At 40.6% G+C, this 25,448-nt stretch overlaps 1 protein-coding gene across 2 annotated transcripts; it reads right to left on the bottom strand.

Moving 5' to 3' along the window:
• Window positions 1-2,866: 2,866 nt before the first annotated feature.
• Window positions 2,867-5,616, bottom strand: LOC311505976 (ADP-ribosylation factor 6). Of its 2 annotated transcripts, none has more exons than XM_084569824.1 (2): window positions 5,277-5,616; window positions 2,867-5,033 (listed from the first exon to the last, which is right to left on the bottom strand). In XM_084569824.1, the coding sequence occupies exon 2, from the start codon at window positions 4,457-4,459 to the stop codon at window positions 3,932-3,934; it is 528 nt and encodes a 175-aa protein (XP_084425950.1). In that variant the 5' UTR covers window positions 4,460-5,033; window positions 5,277-5,616; the 3' UTR covers window positions 2,867-3,931. The 2 variants fall into 2 exon arrangements, with proteins under 2 accessions (XP_084425950.1, XP_084425951.1); XM_084569825.1 differs by having other exon boundaries at window positions 2,867-4,960.
• Window positions 5,617-25,448: the final 19,832 nt, after the last annotated feature.

Here is a 25,448-nt window from a genome sequence, read left to right as displayed (position 1 = left end):
CTCTGCAACACCTGCAATCAGAACGAACCATGGCCACACCTAGAGTATAGAAAGAAAAGAGTGCGTCTGTGTAATGGCAGGTTTTTACAGTGGCACTCAACACTTTACTTCGGCAGGAAACCTAAAACAACTTTCTGCCACTTCCGGACCTGTTTTTGTCTGAGGTCTGTGTGAGTTCATTATTAACAACACACTGAAAGAGACATGAGAACGTGCACAGGGATTAACCAGTAAACACACAAAAAGGTTTCGAAACCAGGGGGGCTGTTTCGCCGTCCTTGAGGATAAGCAGTCTCTGAACCCATCTGTGTGAACTGAGGTCGAGAGTAGGTGTTTCCCTCCTACTATTTGGCAGATAAATAAACTGCTTTAATAATGGTGTTTGGCCGTGTGGACGGGGATATCTGCGTCTGCTCGTATCACAAATCCAGCAGTGATTATCTAGCAGGGAGTGGCTGTTGGATTGTAGGCTGACATTAAGCTGGTAATTCAAGGCCCACAGTCAGATGTTACGCGAGCGCTACCTGCACAAATGTATCTCTGCAGCTGGAGTCGAGAGGAAGTGAAGACAGTGAGAAAGACAAACCACACCCCTGAAAACCACAATTCAGGCTGGGCTCGAAGGCATGGGAGGAGTGCAGCTACAATATTACCCACAACTGCTATTCCTGAGCTGTTTCAAGTTTTTTTTTGAGGGCAAGCCGTCTTGCGACAAAGTGAAATATGTGCCCGTTACGCTATTGCAGATCTCAGCTAGAGCAGAGCGGGGTCTCTTTCGATTTCTTCCCACTCTTCCTCTTTCCATGCAGAATAGAGGAACTGACTGGAAACTTGCAGAATAGTCGGCCACCTATGCGTTACCAAAAAAACACCAGGTCATACTGGCAGAGACTCCCATCAGGCTGTAGTCATAGCAACTGCCCCAACAAACAGGCAAACGCAAATCTGTCATACAGAGTCTTGTGCAAACCAGTGGAAGAGTTTACTTTTTTGTGAATTATGAGACTCATTATGCTCATAGAACCGGTTTGTTTGCTGCAGGAGAAACATTTTCAAACTCGCCACGCACCTCATAAACAAGAAGAATGGGGTTCATTACACAAAGCGCCCTTTACCGTGCTTCTTTCCGCGACCTGAGACCCATTCCTAACCTTTCCTCTCAGGAAGTGTACAGAATTCCAGCTGAGCACAGAGGGAGTTGACCGATGGGCCAGGAGGTCTCATCTTTACAGAGGAGAGGTCATTAAAACTTGGTTAGGGTCTCTGTCCTTGCCCCAGGGTCCCCAGCGTTGCCAATAAAGCTGTAAGGCTCATATGGTTGTAATGAAGTGGTGGGAACCAAAGTGGCCATTACAACCCAATTAAACTGCCATCGGCGTCTAATGAAGGGCCTTTGACCAGGCTACTGCTGAAACCAAGTATTTACAAATACTAGCCCAAGCCTGAACACTTTGACTTTTTTTTCTTTTTTTCTAGAGCTCGTAGCTCATAATTTTAACCAATGCCTGTCTTGTGCAACATTTAAATCACTGCCGCATTGTGTGCGCGGCCCGTGTGAAACATCTTCTGTAGCAGCCGAGTCATATCTCTCTCTGTCACCTGACCTGTCTGACGGAAACCTCTGTGGTGCCTTAAGCAAACATCCTGAGGCCTCAACAGCAACTTGCGTAGCGTCAAGAGTTTGAAGCGAGAAACGAATGCCACCGCGATGAAACGCACAAACATCTGTGTCAAATCATCGGAGGCAAATATAAACACGAGGATACTGTGCCAACGGATGCATTAAGTCCTTAAGAAACAGCACATCACACTGATCGGTATGCAATTGTTTTTGAACAGCTTAGATAATGCCTGCTTTCATGTAAAAAGAAAATCTAGAAAATTAGTAGGATAATCCGTACTAATCTTTTCAAGCCCTAAACATAGTAGTTAAATCATTTGTGACCGTCACTCCCTTCTTTGTCAGGAGTAAAAACCCTCTAGTTAACCAGCTTTAATGGGAACATTCCTTCACTGTCACACAATTGAGCTTTTAAAAAGGCATCTTTTCCTAAAATCTCATTTTAGCTAATAGTTACACTTTAGCTTTTTATAATTTAACACCGTCATGCTGCTCAAAATGTAAAATTTTAATAGAAACCAACTAGATACTGACATCTTAGTGTTAGACACTACTGTGAAAGGGTACAATTATCTTTAAACAAGAGGATCCTAGTTCAGAAAAGTGTAAGGTGTGCTTCCATCAGCAGTTACCTTAACAAGTAATCCTTATATCATATTGGCACGCTATGATTTGACATTACTCACAAGAGTGTAACAACCTGAACTGATTTTTTTCTGCAGTCAACGTGACTTCACTGCCTTTAATGACAAGCAAAGACAAACTCAGGAAGTGGCAGCTAACAGCTCAGCATCAACCCGACTATGGCTCACGACCAACATGCAACACTGAAAAAAAAAAAGGAATTCACGATTCAGCTGTATATCTCCGCTGCCCCTCCGACTCTCATGCAAACCATCGTGCGGCTCTGTTGTTATTCCAGAAAGACTAGCAGTTGGACTTCCTGTTTTCTACATATTCCCATTCACTGGCAAGGGAACTGAGGCCAGCAACTTCTGAGAGTGGACATATAAGCCTTCATGAAGAATCTGCCCTACTGCACTCAAACCCTGGAGAATTTTACCACCGCTTTGAACTTCAAGCTGTAGTTTTTCCTATGTTTTTTTTTTTTTTTTTAAATTGCTGTAAATATATAAGGCTCTACCACAAACGCATACATTTCTCTTTGGCCAAACTTGGTTCGATCGCTCACAGGCCTTAATCCACGCAGACTATGTTTACTACTTGAAAAAAACAGAGACATAAAAGATTTAAAATCACTTTTTTAATAAGACATTACAATGACATTGTTCTGTACATGGTTCCCCCAGTCAAAATAGGAGTAAGAGCTGCACCACAGGGTGTCATTCAACATGTCACCTGTAAACAGCTCCCTCTGACTGCACGACAGATGGTCTCTGATGTAGGGTTTAATGTACTTTCGTACTCATGCTACAGATATAGGCTATCATATAATGTCCCGAATACTGAGACTAATCAACTGTGGTATCAGATTGAGATCTCAGAGCTGAATGACATTCCTTTGGAGAGATTGAGTCAACGGACTACGTATTACCCAAAATTAAAAATGCATCCCAACAAGCAAGAGTTACTGGAGGCCTATTTGTTGAATATTTAGCACAAGTAGGTATCAAGACGTGACACAAAAGGTGGATTAGGTAACTATATAGCCCACATAAGGGTACTGGAGGGGTAACAAAACATGTTTGAAGTATTTTGTTTCTGATGCCCAGACTAATGACAGTGAAATGTAATCAATGGTGATTTTTTTTTTCTTGCTTTCATCCCCCCTTTCTCAATACCACCGAGAAAGAATACTTTTCATCACAGTACTGTGTTCAAACATTTTTTTTTTTTTTTTAAAGTCCTTCATGTAGGCTACATGACATTAAAGAGCTCGCTTCAGAAGGAAAAGAGATCCAAGTTCGATGCAAGCGAGACCGAAGAACCTTGAAACAAGCTTTAGTCCAACAATGAAGATTAAAAAGCTTCATTAGAAAAATTATATAAAACAGGAAATAAAAGAACAGGCAAAGGCGGTGATCTCTGCGGCTTTAACCTTAGGACCGATTAAGTCAATGTTCATCAAAAAAGCCCCCGAAATAATGAATGTGATATAGGCCTGCTACAGAGTACAAGCAAACTTTAAGCCGGCAAACCCAGTTAAAGATAAATTAGTCATGGGGTAAACGTAGTATTAAAAAATAAATGGGAGATAATCAACTTTTCTTAACCGTATTCATTTTGCGAAGTTACTTGTTACTTGCAACTTTATTATAGTTTTGACCTAAAACAGTCAGCACTCAATCATTAAGATTTGTAATTTGAGGTTAGCCATGTCAAGCCCTCATACAGTCCATCACCTGTGGTCGCACAGGAGGGCTGAACATACCAATTCCTATCTCTGATGCGGGTCAATCCGAGCTTCTCCTGGATTTCATGTGGCTTCATGGCATCCGGAAGGTCTTGCTTATTGGCGAATATCAAGATGATGGCATCCCTCATCTCACGGTCATTAATGATGCGGTGAAGTTCCTGCCTCGCCTCGTCGATGCGATCCCTGTCCGCGCAATCAACCACGAAAATTAACCCCTGGGTGCCCGTGTAGTAGTGCCGCCACAGAGGGCGGATCTTATCCTGGCCTCCAACATCCCACACGTTGAACTTGACATTTTTGTAGGTGACAGTTTCCACATTGAAGCCGACTGTGGGGATTGTGGTCACAGACTGTCCGAGTTTCAGTTTGTAAAGGATTGTTGTCTTTCCAGCTGCATCGAGTCCGAGCATCAATATTCTCATCTCCTTGTTGCCAAATATTTTCGAGAGCATTTTCCCCATTTTGATCTCTTGTGCATAAATACTTTGTTCCTAACGAGAAAAGTTTTCCGATACCGTGCTGGTGATTATTCACTTACAATGCAGTTTCAGTTCTATTGTGTGCTGAACATCACAGGGATTTTTCACGGGGAAGTCTGTCAGGATCCTGATAAGTGCTGGGACATTTATGTTCAGAGTAACACAATGTTTTCCGGGCCTATACACAGCATGGCACGGTCACACTAGGAACTTGGCAGCAGCGTTAGCAGGACGCACATTGTATTGTCCAAATCTACATAAAAGCCGTGTTACAGATACAGGCCGTGGATATTAAGAACCGCAGAGAGCAGACAATGTGAGGATATGAGGCCCCAAAAAAGCCGCGAGTACTTGTGAATTCCGCCTGTGTCTGGTGGTCCTCCTCGCCGGGTGCGCCCTTGTTCTCTTCGCCGCTACCAGGGGGGAGAAAAGCAGTTTTCAGCGGCTACTCCATCAAACGACGCGCCGGGAAACTTCACCGAGCTGTAACGGGACGACTTCAGTTAAACCTCGGTGACTCAGCAACACACGTGTCCACTCATGAAACTCTCGCCCCCTTTGAAGAGAGATTTAATAGTATGGTCAGACATGAAAAATTAGCAAGCTACCGCTCGTGGCTGTTAAAGACAAGCTAATATTAGCTAGCTTCTGCCTAGCCAGCTAGCCGTAAGCTAACTAGCTAACGGTAGTTAGCAGCAGAAAACTACTCATATCTGGCTATAAAATGCAGGCGACGACGAAAAACATTTGGCGCCTGTTTTTACGAGTTGAACGGTTAGCTGAAATGTAATTTATTTACCTCCTATCTCCCCCTCCTGCCTCGATAAATACACCCAGCTCTCGTCTTTCTCCTCTAAGTGGAGCTGGTCGCAGTGCTGCTACACCGGAAAGGTGTGGAGCTGCATTAACAGCCACTTCCTCCCGTCGACTTCATTCAGCTGCTGCCGCCTATTCAGCTCTGACTGTCTGGGACCGCAGGATAACCAAAACAATACTAAAACTGACACGAAATCAAATGTAGTGTCTCGCTGCTTATTTTCACCCCCCAAAGTTATGAGTTTACTTTATACATATCAGAAACGGCCATTATAATGCAACGTTATACTTTAATTAGTACCGTGTCCGTTAACAACATTAGCATGGCATTACATATAAAAACGTTTATATTCAAATTCATGGTTGGAAATGAGCTGCATGTTGATATTTTTTAGTTTTAAACGTGTCGATGTGATAAGTATAGTGACTTTGTAGTTATGTAAAGGGTAACATCACCCTCTTGTGGCTAACTAATATTACTGACACTCTTGCTTTTCCCCAGCAGAAATCCAAATCTGGCATGTCAGTGATCTGCTCTCACTTGCCAAAACATTAGGTACACCACTGAAAAGGAATGGATTTTTACAACAAATGTCCTAAGCCTTAGCTTCATCACTGCTCTAATGTTCAGTTTGTGTTAAAATAGTGCAAGAAAGGTGGTAATTCAACTGCATGATCATTTTGGAGGATGTCATGTTTGGTGTGGTGGTTAAACTGGATTGAATTACCGGTACACACAAAAATGTTTCTGTCATGTAGCCCAACCCACTGACGGAAACAGTAACCACAAACCGCAGCCTCCAAAAGGAAAACACAGTTGAATCAACACTTAAAACAAATGCTTAATATCATAACCTCCATGAAGCCAAGATTTAGGAGCAGGCCCGTTACATTAGAATAACGGAGTGTATTTCTGCAAACCCTAATGAAGTAGCATTCCCCCACAATGCCCCATTGGTGTCAGACTTTGACAGGCTTAGGCCACAGCGAACATTTAAATGCATATTTTACTAAAACAGAGATACGTAGAGAATTTAACCCCTACGCTTCATATTCATGGCTCACACTTGCAAGAAAAAGACTAGTTAGGAACAATCAAATTATTGAGCGCATGCATTTAGAGCATGAAAGAGTAAAATAAAAACAGATACCAGAGGATGAAAACCACATCCTCAGAAGTTTCATGGTGAACTTTGTAATTTATTTCTACCCACACCGATCAGGCATAACATTACGACCACCTGCCTAATACTGTGTAGGTCTCCCTTGTGCCTCCACAACAGTTGTGACTCATCAGAGAATGGACATGGGCCTTCTGAGGGTGTCCTGTGGTGTCTGGCAACAGAATGTTGTTCGTGGGGGCATTTGGGTCCTATGGGTTGAGGGGAGGGGCCTCTGTGGACCAGGCCTATTCCAGTGCATCCCACAGATACTTGATCAGTTTGTGATCTAGTGAATCTGGAGGCCAGGTCAACACCTTGTGCTGTTCTTGTGCTGTTTTGAGTTGTTCCTGAGGTGCTTTTGTGTGTGTGCCTGTGTCAGTCTGCGTCCTGCTGGGGATGGCTGCTGCCATCAAGGAATGTCATTGTTATGGGGTGAGGGTGTCTGGTCTGGTTTAGGTGGGTGCTACATGTCTGAGTAACATCCACACCAATGCCAGGTCCAAAAGTTTCCCTGCAGAACACTGAGTTGTCTCAAGAAGGTCAATGTTATTTACTTCTCCCGTCAGTGGTTTTAATGTTGTGGCTGATCGGTGTGATTAAGCTGTGCAGAAAAGAAGATGAGTACAGGACAAATGTGTCTTACGAAGGTTCTGATATTAGACAACAGTTTTTTATCCAAAAGTGTCGATACAAAAGAGCTGTATCAGCCGTATTAGGTAATCTTTTTTGGCACAGGGTAATAACTGAAAATAATGTTTCACTTGAAATACTTTTGCACAGATAACATGTAGGACACTTTGGACTTTTGCTTTCAGCTTTCCAGGATAGTCTAGTTTATATTGTTCAACCAAGCAAACCAACCTAAAACAGTTTAATCGATTCTCAAAATCAAACAATATTTTCAAACCATACACACAGACAGTCAAAATAAAACTGATTTTATTTGCAGATTTCATCCCACAGCCAGGAGGTCTACATACACCATAGGCCCACAAAAGTATACCCACTAGGATCTTCTTCTTCTCATCAGGAGGCAGTCTTGCAATTCTACAAAATAAATAATGTTCATTTATATAAATATGCAGTAAAACAGCTGTAAGTGTAAACCCTAACTATAGTGGCCTCAAAGAACCTGCTGAGACTGACCCATTGTCATTCTATGCACAAGAACACGGTCTGCTCTGAGCATTTGGTACAGAGAATGGAGATTTTTGTCCCAGCGATTCAGAAAAACTGTAAAACCCTCATCAACCCAGTTTTCAAAACAATAAGACGATAGCATGAAATATTCAGAGGAAACTTCAAACTTGATTTCATTCCTCCTTTGCATTGCCATTATGTAAATGTGTAACCTTGCTTATCCCACAGATGAAGAAGGAATTAGGTAATAATTAATTAGTTAATGAAACATTAAACATGTTAAGCTGATTCATCAGAAAATGTTTTCATATGGCATTTAGTTTTGTTCTTTCTTGGTTGACCATGCAGCTGTCTGGCACAAAATCAGAATTGCAAATTGAAAAAAAAAGTTTAAATCGTCTCAAATTCTGCAGTGTGAAACATTTCTGTAGGCTTGTATTTTCAGTGCATGAGTAAGACACTCATGCACTGTCCAACTTTTATTTTTTACTTTACAAAAATATTCTTATCTTGCTTTGAGTGTCCTCGAGGTGTGTCCAGAACTGGAGTCCAGTAAAGTCAGCTGAAAAAAAGTCACCATGTGGAAACAGAGACTGTTAATCAAGGAGCTGACCTGAACATTTTTGCAGAAGTCCTCTGTAGAAATCGACGAAGTCAGGAGGTTGACCAAGAACCTAAAGGTGACTCCTATTTCTGCAGAAATCATCTGCTGACAACTAAGAAAAAGATTTGTTGATGAGACACCTTTAAACAGCCCTCGGATGGGGTCAGAGAAAGTGAGGATTGGACAAAATGTCTTTCTTCTGTTGCACTAAAACTCAAAGTGGTTACTCATGAAGATAATTAACAAATATGCAAACACACATACACAAGTGGCTAGCTACTTTCACTGTTAAATGATTAAAAAAAATGTAATCATTGTTTTAACACTGGTGCCTTATGGCATGATTCATACAGTATTTCCCTATGAAAAGTGAAAGAGTTCAAGGTATACTTTCTCAAAACTGAACTTAGCAAGGCTATGAATTGCCTGTTTTCCAGGTTTGAAATGTGCTGCGCCCATGGACACCTCTGCGCCGTGACACACGCAGATCCATTGTGTGTTATATTCACTGGTGTAGTCCAGGGTATACGCAGGTATACGGCGTATTCCTACTTATTTTTCAGTCAGCATTGCGTATACCCACTTCTAAATCCCCCCTGATGCGGCTGGTACTACTGGCTGCCAGGGCCTTCTCTGATTACACTGGTTAACTTTAGGCACGAGGACTAATGAGACAATCAGAGGCAGAGTAGGACGGGGGATGCGCTGACCACCTCTGGAACCTGATTGGACACCTCAGGTGCCAGTACCACTCCAGTTGATTGACAGGTCACTGCACGTCCTGTTGAAACATGCGCGCGATTCGAATGAATGGAATGTGAATGAGAAACGCAGCGTCTTCCAAGTATTTTGAGGTAAGGTGATTTCCAAACGAGTCATTGTTTTAAACTACTCACAATATGACTAAACATTTAGAGAAGAGATTTTGTTGCCAATTGTTGCACTGTGCTAGTAGGCAAAAGTTATGAAAGGCTACGTTATGTTAAAGCTATGTAGCACTATATGGACATAATGTGGGGGGAAACCATGCCATTGTGGGTTAGTAAGTGTATAATCAACCCAGGTCATAAGGATTTAGACTGTAACGTTAGATGAAACTGTAATACATGCCCAGAGATTATATCAATGTCCATGAAGCTTGTTTGTTATTGTAAAGGTCTAAAAGTATAACGTTAGCCAAGTTACTTCACCTGACTGACTAACCTACATAATCTAGTTTAATTTTATAGTGGCTGGGCTGGTAGTTGATTTTAAAGTAAGTTAAAGCACAAGAATGGAGATAGTTTAAGATTTGACCTAACATAATACTGAGGTCTAACCAGGCTGTCTTATTTTGTGTAGGGACAGATAACAATGAAAAGGAAAGGGAAATATTCCAGACTTGTTTATAAAGAAGCACAAGTCAGACCCAGATCAGACCCAGATCAGGCCCAGATCAGGTCCAGACTGACCCAGATCAGACCCAGATCAGGCCCAGACAGATCCCAGCCATGAAACCAGCAGCCCTGGCAGCTCCCAACCAGGAGAAACCCAGTAGCCTACTGGGTGGAGACAGTATGTCACTGTTGATGTGTTGTAAATGCATATATTTTTGTTAATTGTTAACATATTGTTTTGTTGAATGATTTAAAATAACATGTTCAAAACAAAGCATTCATCCAAAATATGATATTCAGTATTTGTAGTGATATTTATATATATCCAACAAAGTATGCTAGAATAATGTTCAGCTATTGGAAACCAAATAGTTTGCTTCAATTTTATGACAGTACACTTTTGAGTTTATCTGATTGGTTTTGATGTGTGGAAGGGAATGATTTTTGTACATTATTAAAGGTGAAATATGAACAAGGATTCATTGTCAACTTCAGATTTTAAGTATTTTATTTACATAAATGTTGAAAAATCCCTGAAACATCATGTTTACCCTAATGTTGAACACATTTTACGGTCATGCAGGCTCCTTGTGTTCCTACAAACTGCTCCTGATCAAGTCATGATAATTTTGTAATAGTGAGTAAATATTACTGACAGATTTTGGGTAAACTAAATAGAGTAGTCTTACATGTTTCTAAAACAGTGCATTTTTCTGCACTTCTTTAAAAAGGGTGTGACGGCCGACTGTTGCTGTAGGGCCTGTTCTGTGTTTTTCCTTCTTGTGTTGTTGCTTGTCTGTTTTCCACAGGTACCTTAGTGGGCGAGTCTCAGTTTGGGTAATGAGGATCACCTGGCCAGTCTACCTGATCCTTTAAGATCTGGCAGTCACAGCCCTCACTTGCTCTTCCTCTCTGCCTCTCGACCTCAATCCCCCCAGCATCACGTTTCTGTTCTGTTGGCTTCGGCCTAGTTACTGTGTTTTACAGACATACTGATACTCCCACTCAAACCACATTTCTTTCTTATGGGTTGGTTGTTGACTTTATTTAAATAAAGTGGTTAAATTTTACGCTTAATCTGTGTCTCTCCTTTTTTTGCCGTGGCTTACGAGCCAGGTCATGACAAAGGGCAAAATTGAGAGTATACCCACTTCTCCAGGGACCACTACACCACTGGTTATATTGATTAAGTCATGTCCAGTCAACACCAAACCCAAGTATCCATAATGATGTCTGCATACATGGACCAGCCTCTGTCAGTATTCTCTGGATTTTGTGCAATCATGACAGAACTAAACCACACAGAAACTTTATTAACTCCTTATACTTAGCATCTAAAGTACTTATTTGATCGTTCAACAAATGATCGTAGCCTAATTGCTCATTTTTTGTAAAAAACATAAACAAATGCAGCGAATAAACCACTACAACATTACATCCTCCATCCTCCATCTTGACACAATCTCACTCATCCCAGACTCTTTAAACATGTTAAGCTGATTCATCAGGGAATGTTTTTATGTGGCATTAGGTTTTGTTCTTTCTTGGTTGGCCGTGCAGCTGTCTAGCACAAAATCAGAGTTGCAAATTGAAAAACGAACAAAAAAAAGATAATTTACAAGTTTAAATCGTCTCAAATTCTGCAGTGTGAAACATTTCTGTAGGCTTATATTTTCAGTGCATGAGTGTCTTACTCACTGTTCAACTTCTCCTAACAGAAGGACAACTATCAATCTGGACTTTGTGGAACTAGAAAGAAGAAATAGACCAAAAAGGCAAATGACAACTTGATTGAAGATAGTCAAACAGCATTTGAAGGACTCTAAGAGCATGACATCCAAGATTTTGTTTTTCCAAATTAAAATTCTCAATCTGAAATCTCTGATCTAAAATAATGTTATATAGGCAAAGCTACAACTGCCCTTTGAGTCAATTGAATTAAGTAATCTTTTTCTCTAAAGCAATTTTCATCCACGTTACAAAGTGCTTTACACAACGGCTTTGTGACGCACGAAATCGAGCATGCAAGTCAGGAAGTTGACCAAAAGATGAAATAGCAGTCAAAAGGTGGCTTCTGTTTCTGCAGAAATCATCTGCTGAGAACTAAGAAAAAATTTTGTTGATGAGACACTTATTTTACTGTTTGGAGAGAAATCCAACCGCTATGTCAGACAAACAGCGGGAACTCTGCATGACCTGGCACATGGTGAAACATGGTGACGGCAGCATCATGCTATCAGGGCGCTTCTCGGGAAGCAAATGGATGTCACCCATTGAGTTTTATGTTGCCTGACAAGATCTATTATGTGATGAATCCCCCCAAAGCTGCCTAAGGGGCTTCTACAATGTACTGAATTGAATCTAAATACTTCAGTAAATGGAAGATTTCAGTTTTCCAATTTTCTATTAATTAATTTTAGCAGATATCTCTGTAAACATGTTCCCAATTATCATTATGGGTCATTGTGGATTACTGAGCAAACTGATGGACAAGATTGGCAAATTTATCCATTTAAACTGAAATCTACAACACAAAAATGTGTGCAAAAAGTGAAGAGGTCTGAACACTTCCTTAGGCGACATGTGAGTACACGTTATTTGCTGATTTAAAATATTATAAAAGTGTAAAATCTGTGTCCCATACCTTTCTTTTAACAGAATGCCCTCTTTTATTCTAATTCTTACAGTTTGACGTTACAGAGCGCTGTACTCCAAAACCACCCGCCATAAGGACAGTTTCTTCCCCCGGGCTGTCGCTCCGTTGAACTCTGAGCAGTCACAGAGTGCGAGACCATTCACATGAACAAATAACCCTGCACTATTGTATAAAGTCACTGTACAAATGGTTTGGTGTAAATATCTGCTCTTATTCTATATTTTATGTGCATAGATTGAGATTTAGTTTATTTTATCTTATTTTTATTTTTAATTTCTTTCACTTATTTAAGTTCGTGTGTTTATGTACAAGAGAGCAAAGCTACCGGAGTCAAATTCCCTGTATGTGCACATACTTGGCCATTAAAGCTGAATCTGATTCTGATTCATGGATTTCTTTCTTTCTGAAAAATGAAATATCTATGTGGTAAGACAAACTTTACTTCTTCTTCTTCTTTTTCACTATAAGCAGTCAAGTGAGACTGTCTAGCCATCTGTAATCATGATCTGGTGGCGATCTAAAGTTAACTTGTTCAAAGGGAATGAGCTTTTTCACAGCAGACGTTCAACTTGCCGTGGAAAGAAAAACACAAGTGAAACAAACAAACTGCTCACGCAATTGTTTCTAGACAATAGCTGCTGTACAAGTAAATCACGTGTTTTCAGGGCCTTTAAATGTGGCAACCTAAGGCATAATACGAACTTCTTTTAATAGCGGAAGCATGGCGATTTTTACATTTACCCCTTTTCTTTGACCTATTGAGACATGTTTTTTGTGTGTGTTATGTCTCTTGTTGCTGGATGTCTCTGTATTTTGTTTTTAGTTTTAACATTTAATAATTTGTGATAAATTGTGGCTAATGACATCTCTGTTAATAGACTACCAGTATGTGATATATTGTATGTGTATTTAAAGCTTGACTCAAAATGGCATGTCTGTCTTCACATCCAGGCGTTAAAGTACAGGATATGATTGATTATAATTCATACTACTTTTGCTCCAGGATGCCATTTAAAAATATATATATTAACATATTTGGCATAAAAAAGGAGCTGATAAAACATTACTAGTATTTAAAGAAAATTTGAAGTTACACCAACAAATCTGGGTTGCATGTTGCTTTGGCTTAAATATTGCGAGTCATTTCAGAGTGAGTAAGTTAGACTCTGTTGTTGCACACAAAAAAAGCATAACACATCACCTTCTCTGTACTAAATGAAACAGGAAAACTGGTGAACATATCTCACCAAGGAGTTGGTAGAGATCTAAAACAGAGCTAAAATCAGTGAAAAGACTTTGTCGTTGTGGGCTATTTGAGTGAATCGACCTGGAAGTACACTTCATTGCTAAAAGTATTCACTCACCCATCTAAATAATTGAATTCATGTGTTCCAATCAATTCCATGACCACAGGTGTATAAAGTCAAGCACCTAATCATGCAGACTGCTTCTACAAACATTTGTGAAAGAATGGGTCGGTTTCAGGAGCTCAGTGACTTCCAGCGTGGTACTGTGATAGGGTGCCACCTGTGCAACAGGTCCAGTCACGAAATTTCCTCACTACTAAATATTCCATAGTCAACTGTCAGTGGTATTATAACAAAGTGGAAGCGACTGGAAATGACAGCAACTCAGCCACAAAGTGTCAGGCCACGTAAAGATAGAGAGTGGGGTGAGCGGATGCTGAGGCACTTAGTTCAGACTGCCAGCCAAAATCCGATTTTTAGCCCATTCAGATTTGAATCGGATCTCGATTTTGAAGTCTGAACAGTGACAGATCACATGAAATCCGATTTTTGCCAAACGGTTGCAAACCACATCCAGAGGTAGTTTCATATCGCATTTGTATCGGATATGGACAGATGCGTCTCAGTCTGAACAGCTCCCAACACTCAGATGGGTTTTGACTGTCCGTGACGTCACTTACGCGACGCCAGGCCAGAACCAATGCGCCAGACCGCGTGCCTATTTCCGTTGTGGAGGAGCCACGTTACGGCCACGGACAGTGATATTACAGCTATCACAATGGAGAAGGACTTTGAAAACAATTCGCCTTGGACAGAGGAAGAAACTGCATGCCTTATAAATCTTTACACTGACGTGACGTACATCCATCGTGTTGTTTGTTGTTGTTTTGCTTGTCGCTGTCGCAATTATATGACGTCTGACAAATACACGTGCTGAATGACGCTTCCGCTCGTTGCTACAGCAACCTATCAGACCGGTGAAGAATGTGGCCCAGTCTGAACAGAACCATATCCGATTTGGACACTTGCTAAAGGCAGTGTGAACAGTCAGCCCTAAAAATCGGATATGAGAAGGAATCAGATTTGAATCAGATCCGTCTGCAGTCTGAACGCAGCCATGGTGTGCAGAGGTCGCCAATTTTCTGCAGAGTCAATCGCTATAGACTTCAAGTGGCCTTCAGATTAGCTCAAGAACAGCGCATAGAGAGCTTCATGGAATGGGTTTCCATGGCCAACAGCTGCATCCAAGCCATACATCAGTGCAATGCAAAGCGTCAGATGCAGTGGTGTAAGGCACAGTGCCACTGGACTCTAGCAGTGGAGACGTGTTCTCTGGAGTGACAAATCACGCTTCTTCGTCTGGCAATCTGATGGACGAATCTGGAATTGGCGGTTGCCAGGAGAACGGTACTTATCTGACTGCACTGTGCCAAGTGTGAAGTTTGGTGGAGGGGTGATTATGGTGTGGGGTTGTTTTTCAGGAGCTGGGCTTGGCCCCTTAGTTCCAGTGAAAGGAACTCTGAATGCTTCAGCATACCAAGAGATGTTGGACATACTCTCAACTTTGTTGAAACAGTTTGGGGATGGCCTCTTCCTGTTCCAACATGACTGAGCACCAGTGCACAAAGCAAGGTCCATGAAGACATGAATGGTTTGGTGTGGACTTGACTGGCCTGCACAGAGTCCTGACCTCAACCCAATAGATCACCTTTAGGATGAATTAGAGTGAAGACTGTGAGCCAGGCCTTCTCGTCCAACATCAGTGTCTGACCTCACAAATGCGCTTCTGGAAGAAACTTCCCATAAACACACTCCTAAACCTTGTGGAAAGGCTTCCCAGAAGAGTGGAAGCCGTTATAAGTCAAATTATCTAAATGCTAACACTGCTCCAGAGCTTCCTTTCTTATTTCCTTTGGCACAGAATGCACTTGATCATGTTTTTGGAAAGGAGATGAGATAATCCCATCACACAATTCCTTGAAATGTCTGACTGTTCCCAAAAGCAAAATGTTTTCATATGGCATTTGGTTTTGTTCTTTCTTGGTTGACAATGCAGCTGTCTGGCGCAAATTCAGAAGTGCAAATTGAAAAACGAAAAATGCTTTCTCAAATTCTGCAGTGTGAAACATTTCTGTAGGCTTGTATTTTCAGTGCATGAGTAAGACACTCATGCACTGTTCAACTTTTATTTTTTGCTTTACAAAAATATTCTTATCTTGCTTTGAGTGTCCTCGAGGTGTGTCCAGAACTGGAGTCCGGAAAAGTCAGCTGATCTGTACAAAGTTCTGTGTTACCCTGTGGAAACAGAGACTGTAAATCAAGGAGCTGACCTGAACATTTTTGCAGAAGTCCTCTGTAGAAATAGACGAAATCAGGGGGTTGACCAAGAACCTAAAGGTGGCTCCTATTTCTGAAGAAATCATCTGCTGACAACTAAGAAAAAGTTTCGTGGATGAGACACTCTTTTATTTTACTGTCTGGAGAGAAATTAAAGTGCTATGTCAGGCAAACAGCGGGAACTCTGCATGACCTGGCACATGGTGAAACATGGTGATGGCAGCATCATGTTTTCAGGGTGCTTCTCGGGAAGCAAATGGATGTCACCTATTGAGTTTTATGTTGCCTGACAAGATCTATTATGTGATGAATCCCCCAAAGCTGCCTAAGGGGCTTCTACAGTGTACTGAATTGATTTTAAATACTCATGCAAATGGAAGGTTTCAGTTTTCCAATTTTCTATTAATTAATTTTTGCAGTTATCTCTGTAAATATGTTCCCACTTATCATTATGGGTCATTGTGGATTACTGAGTGAACTGATGGACAAGATTGGCAAATGTATCTACTCAAACTGAAATCTACAACACAAAAATGTGTGCAAAAAATGAAGAGGTCCAAACACTTCCTTAGACGACATGTGAGTACACGTTATTTGCTGATTTAAAATATTATAGAAGTGTAAAAAATTTCTTTCCCATACCTTCAAACAGCCCTCAGGTGGGGTCAGAGAAAGTGAGGATTGGACAAAATGTCTTCCTTCTGTTGCACTAAAACTCAAAGTGCTTACTCATGAAGATAATTAACAAATATACAAACACACATACACAAGTGGTTAGCTACTTTCACTGTTAAATGATTAATAAAATGTAATCATTGTTTTAACACTGGTGCCTTATCTTGAGCAACTTGAGATTGCCGGAAGAGGCGTTGTACACGTGAAATGTGATTAGGCGTGTTCGACTTCATGCAGATCTGTGCAGATCTGACTTGACGTGATGCATGCTGGGTTGTTCAAGCTCATAGACCTCGAATATGATTGGTTAAAATGAACTTCAACTTCAGGTCTATGAGCATGAATTTCACGTGTACAACGCCTCTTCCGGCAACAAAGTTTCACGCGAGATTCAGGTTCACGTCCCAGAGAGTTCAGTTTCCCCAAGATGGCGCCCACCTGGATATGTGAGCCAGACATGAATGGTACTGTGTTCCTTTTTTAATAAACTGCCTGTATACTTGCAAAGTTCTCAATGCTTCGGTTTACATGTAGAGACCCTAGTTATGCTACCGTGTAAGTGTGGTGATATTGTGAGCCTTGTTAGTGGTATAGAAATAGCGATTTCTTTTTATGTGTAAGTGTGCCCCGAAGGCTAGCGTTATACGCTAATTGGCGGTTTGCAAGAAAACTGGTCACATTTGACTAGCATGAAAACAAATACCAGAGAACGGTCGAACTTGGTACACATGTGTTATTAACCTCGGGTTCATTTTGCGCCGGAATTGTCCTTTAAGTAACGTGGGTTATGAAAAATTCTTTAAAAAATAAAGATTACTTCATTCAGCTGACTCAAAGGGAAGTTGTGGCTTTACCTATTCTCAGTCTACATATGTACAGCCAGCCTGCATCACATTATTTTAGATTACTTTCAGATTACGAAACTCTTGCCATAAGGGCAACAATAAGATGAGACAAGCCATTATTCATTATTATTACTCACCCAGGCCTACATAGGACTCATGGAGACCATTCTCACCAGCGGCATCACAGTGTGGAAACACCACCAAGGCCGAGAGAAAAGCTCTCCAATGACTCATCAAGACTGCAGAGAGGATCATCGGCTCTGACTTCCCCTCCGTGGACACACTTTATACACACTTTATCAATTTTGCTCCAGGATGCCATTAAAAAAATATGTTTTTACATACTTGGGATAAACTGGTCAAATTATCTAAATGCTAACACTGCTCCAGAGCTTCCGTTCTTATCTCCTTTGGCACAGGATGACCATGTTTGAGGAAAGGAGAAGCGATAATCCCATCCCACAATTCCATAGGGCAAAAATGAAACATCTGACAGTTCTCAGAAACAACTGATCAAGGGACTCAGTTCATCTTCAACTTATTGTTGCATTGTCCGACTGAGTTAATTCTAAGTTGTCACCGCTAACCTGAAAGACTGAAACTTTCAGGTGTAGCATTCTTTCAGTCTCTTAAGTCTTTAGATCATCCAGGAGTGGATTTAGAAAATGACCAAACCCACATTTCTCTAAGTCCTCAGAATGAAGCAGGGCCACAAGGTAAATGTTCGTCGACACTGAACTGAGCTTTCGTTGCAAATTTCCTAAAACTCATTTTTAGGTTTAGCAGTTTCAAAGCTGTCTTAGTCGTATCTAGACACCACGTTCTTGTTGTGAGAATAAACTGTGATTCCCGAGATAGGAGGCATCATTTAGCTCTCTGTAAAAACCCTCCTGGTGTTCGTTTTTTCTCAGTGGAAGAAATAGAACATACTGTGCATGATAACTGACAGAAACTCGCCTGTATTTGCCTGTCATTTTATCTCAGTTCAAATGAAACCCGTTAAGCAGGTTCAACAATTTTCCACTGTTCCCCAGAAAGCCTCATCCTTTTAGATTCTTTGCTAAGACGTGATAATCAATTTTCAAGCTGATCAAAGCAGTCCTCAACTTTTTCCTCAAGATTTCTTCTAGATTCATCAGATAAACATTCCACAACTGCCTGTTTTTCACGTGCATGGCTCCTCCACTGAACCAACTAAACATTACACTGTACTTGGAGAAACTTCAGAGGCTTGCACCTGAGCAAAAACAGAGCTGAACATGTTCAGTATTTACATTTTCCCCCCTCACTGGAATGTGTGTGGCAACAGCCCCAGAAGGTTCATCATTTTCTGTCTCCAACATGAGCTACAGGCTCTGACTTGAAATCGCTGGCGACATCTGAATGAACACAGTGTCCAGTTGCTCAAGATAAGAACCGCTTATAACCAGAGTAGTGCAAATCAACATCCAGGCAAGACCTTTTGAACACAAACCATGATGAAACTTAAATGTCTAAACAGTAAACGACTTGTGTGGTGTATCTTTATGCCCTTGCAGAAGCAAATGAATGGTAGCTACCTTACAGTCCCATACTAGAGAATAGAAACTTTACAGCACAGCAATTGAATTAGTTAAAGTAAGCTGATTTTTATAACATAGTGAGATTAGTGACAAAAAGCTGCCTGTCGTGCAGGGAACATGATCAATCTACCATCGATCAACCAATCTAAAAACCCAGTGTGATTTGGAGAATGGTCAGTGCTAATATTCAACAAGTTAAATATGTGTTTTGTGTTAAAGAGGCTAAACTATGAAAACAATACTGGTACTGTACCAGTGATACACCGTACAATACACTGTGAATGCCTAGCCTGGTGTAGCCAGACTCAGTTTTTATCAGAATATGAATGCGGTAACACACCTTTTGGATTCATGTGCATGTAATTGGATAGAACGGAGACGTTTTGTTGTAAACAAATATTAAACTCAATTAAACTCATATTTCACTTAAACGGCTGTTACTCTTCTATCCATTACCACATAAAGCCTGCCCAGTAGATTTGTTTGTCCCGGCAGATCTTTAGAAGGTCACAATTTTGACCAACCATAGACCAACCTTTCCTGACACAAATTCTGCAGGAAGTTTGGACTGTCTTCCAAGCTAGTGAATGCCTTTATCTGAAATCTGCTGTTTCCAATTTACTCTTACCAGTATAAGACCTGCAATGGTCCCCAGTTTGAACAAGCCTGATCCACTGAGCCCCCTCCCATAAACCCATAGGACTCAAATACCCCTACTAACAACATTCTGTTGCCAGACACCACAGGACACCCTCAGAAGGTCCATGTCCATTCATTGATGAGTCACAACTGTTGTGGAGGCACAAGGGAGACCTACACAATATTAGGTAGGTGGTCATAATGTTATGCCTCATTAGTGAATCGTAATGTGAGTACTTACAAAACCAATTTTGGAATCTGGGTCCTTTAAATCTGAGAACAAGGCCAAATATGTGGCACAGACATTTACTGACAGGATCCTCCTGAAACCTCCTGCACCTCAAACTTCCCACCAGTCCCCTAGAACTGAAGAAGTCCAGTTGCCTTTTTTAAATCTTTTTTGGATTTACCCAAAGATTGCAACTTTCACATAAATTACGTACATCAGGGAGTTATAGCAACAAAAAGCTTCTGTCTTGCATGCAGTATGTATTCATCTTGAGAACAGCTGAGAGACAAAAATGTTTTATTATGAAATATTACATCATACTCATCACTTCCCCAATATATTTTTGTTACATTACTTAACAGCACTTATTCCGTAATCACTTCATGATCGACCAAGTTGGACATCTGGCAGCTCTTTGGACAAACAATGTTTTCAGAAAGTAATGACAGGAGGGATGTACAGTGATCAGCCACAACATTAGGACCACTGACAGGTGAAGTAAATAACATTGTGACAATGCAATGTTCTGCTGGGAAATGTTTGGACCTGCCATTGGTGTGGATGTTACTTAGACTTGTAGCACCCACCTAGACCAGACCAGATACCAGACACTCCTTGATGGCAGCAAAGCAAAAACAACTCAAAAAACATGAAGAACAGCACAAGGTGTTGACCTGACCTCCAAATTCACTAGATCCCAAACTGATCAAGTATCTGTGGGATGCACTGGAACAAGCCTGATCCACAGAGGCCCCAATGTGCCCCAAAGAACCGTTTGCAGGTGGTCATAGTTTTATGCCTGATCAGTGTATAATGCATGTACGAGGGAAGAGTCGTCATTTTATCTGTGTTAGATCTGCTGCAGGGAAACTCTTTTAAACAAGAGATACACAACATCAGACAAAGAAGAGACACAAAGCGCACTAATTTATCTGTGTGTTACCTTGCCAAAAGATCCCTGCCCCAAGACTTTGAACAGTTCAAATTGAGAGGCATCAGCCTTCTCTGAGAGCTCTTTGACCTCATGGGTAATGTTGATCTCACTGATGTCACCATCTTTCTAAAGAGGGAAAAACGAAGGAGAGGAGGTATAATTGCCAGTGATCATAAAACAATAGCAGTTATACTGTACAGGTACAGTATATGTTATGTTAAGGGCAGGGGATGTGTTGTGCAAAGAGAGCACCAAAGAGAGTTTCATAAGACTATCTCCTGCTCTAAATTGCACTTTATCAAAATAAACACTCAGAAAGAGTAAGCACAATAAAATGTATGCATGTAAGTATGAGTGATAGCAGACAGTGAGTACTTGTCCCTGTGGTGTTAGTTTTTTTTTAACAAGGTTTCTGGAAATAATGCTGACTGCGACATTAAGTGGAAGTAGATAACTGGAACCAAACCACAAGTGGTTCTTTATGTTACTAAAAAAGGAGCTGAAGCCTCATCCGAGACTTCATAGGTTCCTCGCAGGGTGGAGCATCTCCAGCACATGAACTCACGTTGCTGACTCGGTGTCACCCACATGTGCAACTCATCAACACCCAAGAGAAAAACATCAAAGTGACGGCAACATCAACAATAAGTCTCTTTCTGGAGGCTTACCACAAAAGCGGTTTAGGACCACTGACCACCAAAACTATCTCCACATTCCCTAGATCCCAAACTGATCAAGTATCTGTGCGATGATCCACAGAGTTGGAATTCTCTTGCCAGATAACACAGGACACCCTCAGAAGACCCATTCATTGATGAGTCACAACTGTTGTGGAGACACAAGGGAGACCTAGGCAATATTAGGCAGCTGGTCATAATGTTATGCCTCGTCGGTGAATCGTAATGTCAGTACTCACATAACCACTATTTGAATCTGGGTGCTTCAAATCTGAGAACAAGGCCAAATATGTGGCACGGGCATGTAACAGGATCCTCCAGAAAAGACACAGATGCATCATTGAACAGATATTTTACCCAAAGATTGCAACTTTCACATAAATTACTTACACCACATAGATTAAACTGTATGAAGATCAGGGAGTTATAGCAACAAAAAGCTTCTGTCTGGCATGCAGTATGTATTCATCTTGAGAACATCCACAACTGCATAAAAACTAGTGAAACTAAATATCATACACAGGGCAAAGGTTTAAATAAGGCCTCAGCAGTGAAGGTTGACTGACAAAGTTTGCAGGAGGTCTGAATCAAGAATCATTACACAGACAACAATTTTTTGATGTGAAATTCTACACACTCATCACTTCCCCTTACATTACTTAATAGCGGTTATTCCGTAATCAGCTCACGATTGACCAAGGTGAATCTGGCAGCGCTTTGGATTCATTTCAAGGCAATGGACCAGTGACATGTTTGTTAATGAGGACTTCTGGGGTACGGTTTATTTAGCAATATCTTGATTTGGATTTTACCACACCACTACTGTGAAATTCTGCAATGGATATTTCACTGTTGCTAACCACGCCTAATCAAGAGTTGTAAAGAGAAATTGCTACCACATTTGAAATTAAAATTCTCCATGTGGAAATGTGATTAAAAACTTTTTTCTTGAGGCTCTTTATGCTATACCAGGTGAGTATTTAATATAAAGTGCACACTTAGACCATGTTGATGAGGACAGTTTTCATGATATCAAGACATTTAAAGCAAATAGTGGAATAATGTCCCCATTGCGGGACAAATAAAGGTTTTTCTTATTCTTATTCTTAATTGTAAACATCTAATATTATTTTTACGTCCACATTCACTTGCCCATGATTCTCTACTGTCTAATAATTACACAGCCTATAGTGTCCATTACATCCAGTGTTGCCAGATGGGAACAGTAGAAATATCGTACTGTTGTTTTAAAATTATCGTAGTGTGACCCAAACTATCGTACGTACTAAACCTTGAAAAAAATCAGACACTAGGACAGTGCATTTAAAATCTAAGCTATTCTATGTGCATTGAACTGCAATAACCTAAGGGATAAACATGGAGGCTTGGCCATTTGAATGAAACAACTGCTTTATTCATTGTCAGTCAAATAATAATAATATTAATACATTTTGTTTATAGGCGCCTTTCAAAGCACCCAAGGTCACCGTACAAGTAAAACAGGGTTTAAAATACATAACAGACATCAAAAGCAATTAACAAACTACAAGAATAAGACACTAAAAGATACGATAAAAAGATAAAAGATTTGGTTGAAAAAATTAAAAAATCTGGTGAGAGTGACAGTCAGGGAGGGTATGCTTGCAGAAAAAGGTGGGTTTTGCGATGGGATTTTTATAATAGCCAATGTGTCAATGTGTAGCATAGGCAGGAGAGTAAATTAATATTTTTCAACCTGCCAAATTTTTCTTAATTAATAAAGCCTGGTTAACTCAAAACCCAAAAGGGATAAAAATAAACACAACCAGTTTCCTTGTAGTTCAATAAATTAAATTACTGATGTATTTAAATTATACAACTCACATACATAAAGACCTTATCAATATACTAGGTCATTAAACCCAAACACATTTCCCTAAAAAGGTAAAAAGTCAAACAGAAATTTCCAATTCCAAATTACCAATTATAATAAAAAGAAAATATGTCAAACCAAACGTTCACTCCTCAACTTTCAAAAGAAAATCCAAAATGTCCATGTATGAATGTGTGACTCAGATGTTTGAATGTTCTTTTGAAATTGAGACAGTCCAGTTCAGTTCAGTTCGGTGTTTGTGGGTGAAAATGGAGATATGTAGATGATTTGAAGTGGTGTGCAAGGAGGCAGGGGTATAAGAAGCCAGGAGAGTTGGAAAAAAAACTTAGCTGAAGGGAGGGTAACGTCCACCGTGGGAAAACAAGTCAGGCCATGAGATCCTCCTCCATTGTTATACGAAAGACTCCTGGAAATTGTTTTCTCGGGTGTGTCCCATTTATCTCCTTCCTTCTCACTTCACTTCCTGTTTAGGGGGAAAGGGACTGGTTGCTCAGATCTCCGCTATAAATGTTGCTGATGTTGGGAAGAAGGGAATTCCAGAGGCGGGGGCCGGAACGGCTGAAGGCTCTGGAGCCCATGGTGGGATGGTGAGGCTGATGGATGATGATGATTTAAGAGTCCAGCTGGGTGTGTAATGTCAAACTGTTGTATATTTGCCCTTTTATATCGCATAGGCCCTGAAACTATCGTATGAATATGATAACTATCGTATATCTGGCAACACTGATCATATTTTGGCTATAAACTCTGACTTAGATTTGCGAATTGGCGAGAAAAAGGACTGTAAATGGAAGCAACTATTTGATAGCACGTTTGCCAGACTGACGTAAAAAGGCCTTTTTTTTTGTAAGTCTTATCTGTCCCAAATAATCACAGAGAAATCAGTTAGAGAGGGTTATGTAATCAAGCTAACACCTTCAACACGTTTTATTGTAATTTGTCGAGTTGAAATTTTAAGTGTTCTCAGCTTTCTTAGTGTTTACACTTCATTTATCTCCTGAATTGTTTTCTGCACTTTGTCTTATCTTACCGCAGACTTCCACTTTTTCTTTTATTTCTTTTTTTAATTGCTGCTTATGCCCACATCTTTTGGGAAGTTGAAGACAATGTCCGGCCCATGACTGAACCCTGACCGGAATTGCCCATTTTGTACCATCTTGTTTCCTTGTATCTTGCTGGTAAATCTGACTGTCTCTCAGCTATTGCTTAATGATTCATTTCAGTAGAAAGCGAATTTTGCCAGGTTGCAGATTCTTTTTTTTTTTTTGTACATTACTTCTTACTCATCCTTGCCAAATGATAGCTTCTTCCCCTTTCCTCTCCAGAATCTGGATTGAACTTTCACTTCTTCTTTCAGTATCATGCCATTTGCCATTCCCACCCCAAAATAAGAGTCTTTCCCTTCCCCTTTCATTCTCATGCCCATTTACTGTCCACAACCTTATTGACCTCGAAGGTGATTTGAAATGTGTGGTTATTACTTGAACCTCAACAAACAACATACTGCAATTTAAATGTGAAACAGAAAATGTGTTCTAATTGATTTCTACGGAAAGTAATGTAATATTAATGACAAAATATGACACTGCAAGAGGAGATCATAGTGTGCAGGCCTAAAGAGTTTTTCTGTGTTGCAGTAAAGTGTCTGTGGATGATGGAGGAGCCTAAAGCAACTACACGTTTGGTGGAAAAGACAAGAACGTGTCCACGAAGCGTCTGGCGCTAGCCCTTGTTTTTCTGGAGTGTCCTACACCGTTGGACATATAGAATGAATGGGATAGAATGAGTTGGAGAATAACAGAGAATAACAGTGCACAAGAGGAAAAATGGAAGTGACAGAAGTAAAGAAAAGGATAAAGTTCAAAGGGCACACATAAAAGCTTCATCTCATCTGAACAATCAAATACACTGCAGTTTATTTCTTCCAACAACGTGATGATCTAGAATCCAAAAACAAAGACAAAGTCATTGGATATACCATGACCTGGATAACCAAGAACCTTCACAGAGATAATTTGGAATCAATAAAATGTGGGCAAACTGATCAGTTCAGGAGAGGCCAGCTCTGTGTAAATGTGTGTACCTCTTCCTAGCTTCCTAGCCTCCCAGCTAGTTTTTCTGGTCCCAGATGAGTTATATCCTCTCATGCTGGTGCAGAACGCTGGCCCAGACACAGGCAACACAAGATAACGTCGCAG

This window comes from Chelon labrosus, assembly GCF_963514085.1.
Source record: "Chelon labrosus genome assembly, chromosome: 20".
In the NCBI taxonomy this organism is placed as follows: domain Eukaryota; kingdom Metazoa; phylum Chordata; class Actinopteri; order Mugiliformes; family Mugilidae; genus Chelon; species Chelon labrosus.
Note: the sequence above shows the minus strand (reverse complement) of the source record. Positions and strands in the feature narration are given on the sequence as shown.

What these genes read in the sequence shown, in the direction of transcription:
- LOC311505976 (XM_084569824.1), bottom strand. Translation starts at nt 4,459, where the DNA reads ATGGGGAAAATGCTCTCGAAAATATTTGGCAACAAGGAGATGAGAATA.